At 36.2% G+C, this 4,044-nt stretch overlaps 1 protein-coding gene across 1 annotated transcript in view; it reads left to right on the top strand.

Moving 5' to 3' along the window:
- The window catches only part of LOC107696804 (protein FAM19A4-like), a 42,662-nt gene extending 40,006 nt beyond the window's left edge, over positions 1 to 2,656 (top strand). Inside the window, exons 7-8 of the mRNA XM_016497308.1 lie at positions 971 to 1,083; positions 2,639 to 2,656. Of these exons, the coding sequence (XP_016352794.1) occupies positions 971 to 1,083; positions 2,639 to 2,656 (131 nt within the window). The remainder of the gene's footprint in view (positions 1 to 970; positions 1,084 to 2,638) is intronic.
- Positions 2,657 to 4,044: the final 1,388 nt, after the last annotated feature.

Raw genomic sequence — 4,044 nt, 5'->3', positions numbered from 1 at the left:
CACACACACAAACACACACACACACACGGAGCAGTGGGCAGCTATTTTTGCTGCGGCGCCCATGGAGCAGTTTGGGGTTCGGTGCCTTGCTCAAGGGTCTCACCTCAGTCGTGTATTGAAGGTGGAAGAGAGCACTGGTCATTCACTCCCCCCACCTACAATTCCTGCAGGTACCAAGACTCGAACCCGCAACCTTTGGGTTACAAGTCCAACTCTAGCCATTAGGCCATGACTGCCTATTTATTTAAACGATTTCAAATGTTTAAATTATTTTATACATTTAACCAAGGAGCAAAATTGCATAATTTCTTTCTTGCTCTATTGGCAAGTATTTATTAAGCATAAAATTATTTTAAGCATAAATGTAATACAAGTAATATAATGTAAATGAAAATATAAATGTAATATTCATGTTTAAAACAAGAAAAACTAATCAACTTATTTCAATATATATTCTCTTAAGACAAGCATGCACACTTCAGTTCATTTTTGAGACCAGTATATCTCTCTATCTGAGATTTACACACTGCAAAAATATTTGATATATCATTTATATAAAATAGTAATGTAATTATTTATAACAAATATATATATTACTAATATATATATTGTATAATTATATAAATTCTGTTTAATAATTTTGCTTTGCTTTAAAACATATTTAAATGTTTTTTAAACAATTTAATATTTTATAAATTTAATCGAGAACCAAGAATTGTTTTCATGTGTGTGTGTGTATAATTTTACTATATAGCAGATGTATTCCCATAACATAAATCTAACAAGATAAAAGGACAATTATTATTAAAACATGACACTTTTTTTTTTTGTTAGATATTTTTTTTGTTTTTAAAAACTTCACATACATTCCTGAAAAAGACAAAAATATTGATTAAACATCTCAAAACAGACGGTGCCATTCCAGTGACTGTTATATATTCTTTAATCCTACCTCTCTTTTTATTCATAGGTCACACGATAGCAAGAACATGGCTGCCCTACCAAGAGGTCCAAGGCTCCTTACCATCCCCTAATGGAAAAGGAGACCCTCTTGTTTACGACACTGACATTACAGAGGATTCCGTACATGTGAAAGATGGACAAACTCATTATAGACTATAGATGGCCGCCTTGCTTTGACAGAAGATATGAAGATGGAGAAGGATCTCTGTATAAACCTGAAGTTTGACCGAAGATGCTGGACTCACAGGTGCTCATGTGAGAGACTGCTTCTGTCAGCTGAAAGTGACTTTTGGATTTCCACTGGCTCTCTTGAGTGTATGTGTGTGCATTTGTGAGACGGATTATAGTATGTGGGACTTGTAGGACAAACTGTGGACAGTTCAGACCTGTCTGGGAGCTTGTGTGTCTGTGTGTAAGTGTGTGTTAGTCAGGTTGATGATGATGAGACGGTAGTTCAACACTGTTTATCCACTTTCCAGCACACAGCAAACTTTCTATTCATGAGTAGGGTAAGGATTGCTCTGAATGTGTGATTCAGAAGTTATTATCAATTTGCTCTTTTGGGTTAAGTCATTACCCTGAAAATGTTTCCTTTAAGTAATTTTGCACTTCTAATTATGGTTGCTGAATAGGATCATAACAACAAATCAAAAATTCAAGGGCGATTTTTTTTGGACTAGATAAGATCATATGAAGTTGTTTTCCATTTTCTGGTCTTTTACTGTCAGTGTAAGATGGAATTCAAGAGAGAAACATTTATTAAGCTTTATTCCACAAATGCAAAGTAGAAATGCAAGTGATGTAGTCAACAGTAAAACAATGGTAAACTGCAGTAAAATACAGCTCCTCTTTGCTGTAAAAGTTTACGTAATGTGAGCTTTACAGATGCAATCCCCTTCAAAAAAACATTTAAAACTGACAGCTGGTTAAAAATATCTATGTTACTCTGTAAAATGATCCACAAACCACTTAAAGGTGCACTAAGTATTTTTACTGGATTTAACACCTAAATAAATTAATACTGATAAATATGGTTAAAATTGTGATTACTTAATAGAAGCTGTTTTATTCTACAAAGGGCAACAGACCCTCATGGGGACCACCATGTTGAGATCACATGACTTGCCGAATAAAACTCATTGGCAGCCCCTTATTACCAGACACTGCTGGTTTCAGACTAAATTAAAGGAGTAGTTCACAAAAAAAAAAACCTTCTGTGTAATGCTACAGTACATCTATGCCACTAGGTGCAGTATAAGATTCCAGAAAGTTACTTAGAGCACTTTTAAACAAGGAACTATCTTGCTTTTAACTTTGTTTTCTGTTTTAACTGTGAACCTCTGAAAAGTACTCTGTGAAGTTCTGAAAACAAGCTAGCAATGTGCTGACTGAGATAATGAACATGTTTAAAGATAAGCTCAGATGTGAAGAGACATAACTCGTGCCCAATACTGCAACGTAATAAAGTTTGAAATAGAATCAGCTCCACCATTCATCATTGGTTTTCTAATCTCAATGAGTTCCTCCACAGACTTTAACCTAACCTAAACTTGAATTCTGAACTCTAATCGGTACTTTTGTTCGCCCTTGCTGAACGTTACCTTTTCCAGGGTTGGATCAAACTTCCAGAAAGGACGCTGTCCATTGTGTCTTTATCTCTGTATGTTTTTCTCAGGGTTCTGGTGGCTTGTGAAGTGTTGAATGAGGTTTTCTCTCTACAAGACAGCCCTGTACACTAGGCTCGCCCTGAGTCTGCCCAGACGTCTTCCAGGCTTCAAAGCCCCTTCAGACTCCAACCGTCTGCTTTGTGAGCTATGTGTTGAGCCTTGGGAGATAGGGTCGAGTGTCATCTCGAATTCTCATTACTGAAGCCCAGGATACCGCCAGCCCTCTCCTGGGATGGTCCGGGTGTATTTTTAGGTATGTTGCTATTAGGAAAAGCTCATCCTGTTCTCGTTTCAAGTGGTCAACTGGAAGTGCAGGTCTGATAACTGTGAACATTTTCTATGTTTTTGTATTTTTCTGCAAAGGTGTGTGTTTGTGTCTGTCTGCATATGTTTATCTACAGATCCATCTAAAAAGGCTTTGTTGTGTCGGGACATTCTCCCGGGAAGCAGAAAGCTGCTAAATCCTGATGCAGACATGGAATGTCTGCTTGCCATCCCGAGAGGCCACCGTGCTCTGAGGATGAACCTGATACATAGTCTGACCCAACATCACTTTTGGTTCAAAAATCAATATTTGAAGACAATTTCTGTACCACTCCCTAGTGGCTGTGGCCTGCTGTTGCAGATCCGGCCTGTCACCGAGAGAAGAAAAATGAGATGAGAATCACCAATAGGTCAGTAATATTTCAAACAACAGCTGCACCGCATTTGTAGACGTATTCTGTAATACTCAAATAATGTACAGGTGCATCTCAATAAATTAGAATGTCATGGAAAAGTTTAGTCTAGTTTTAGTCAATGAAAATTGTATTTTAGTCTCTTTTTAGAAATGCAATTCTATTTAACCCAGTCAATATAGTATAAGTACCTAATAGTATGGACGAAACCAACATTTTCTTTTAGCCAAACCCATTTCAAACAAGGTTATTTTATTATATTATTGTTACCTTATAGACTCGAGAATACATCCATTCCAGACACGGAAGACGCTCTGATTTGAATTTACAACATTTATTTTACCACCAAACATGTTAGAAGTACACACACATAAATTTAAATAAAATAAATAAAAACAATAAATAAAATAGCATCACATGACAATGCCAGAAAAAAAATTATACATTCAAGTTTAACAAAGAGAAACAAGGTGTTTGAATGCTCGAGCTACAATATCATACTAAAAAGTGCAAATAAAATGTGTGTGTCTGTTACTTGTATTGCTTGTAAACTGAAGTCAGATTTTGCATCATAAAAACTATTAAAAGATATAACACTACAAATGGTTTGGACCTTAGAGAGATATAATGGGATGGGAAGCACTGGCTGCATACAGTGGAATTCGTTGACAGAAAGAACAAACAATACTGAATTATGTCAACTACAGAACCAAATAACCAGCACTCTCAACAGCAAC

Source organism: Sinocyclocheilus anshuiensis, unplaced genomic scaffold, assembly GCF_001515605.1.
Source record: "Sinocyclocheilus anshuiensis isolate Anshui unplaced genomic scaffold, SAMN03320099.WGS_v1.1 scaffold710, whole genome shotgun sequence".
Lineage (NCBI taxonomy): Eukaryota > Metazoa > Chordata > Actinopteri > Cypriniformes > Cyprinidae > Sinocyclocheilus > Sinocyclocheilus anshuiensis.
Note: the sequence above shows the minus strand (reverse complement) of the source record. Positions and strands in the feature narration are given on the sequence as shown.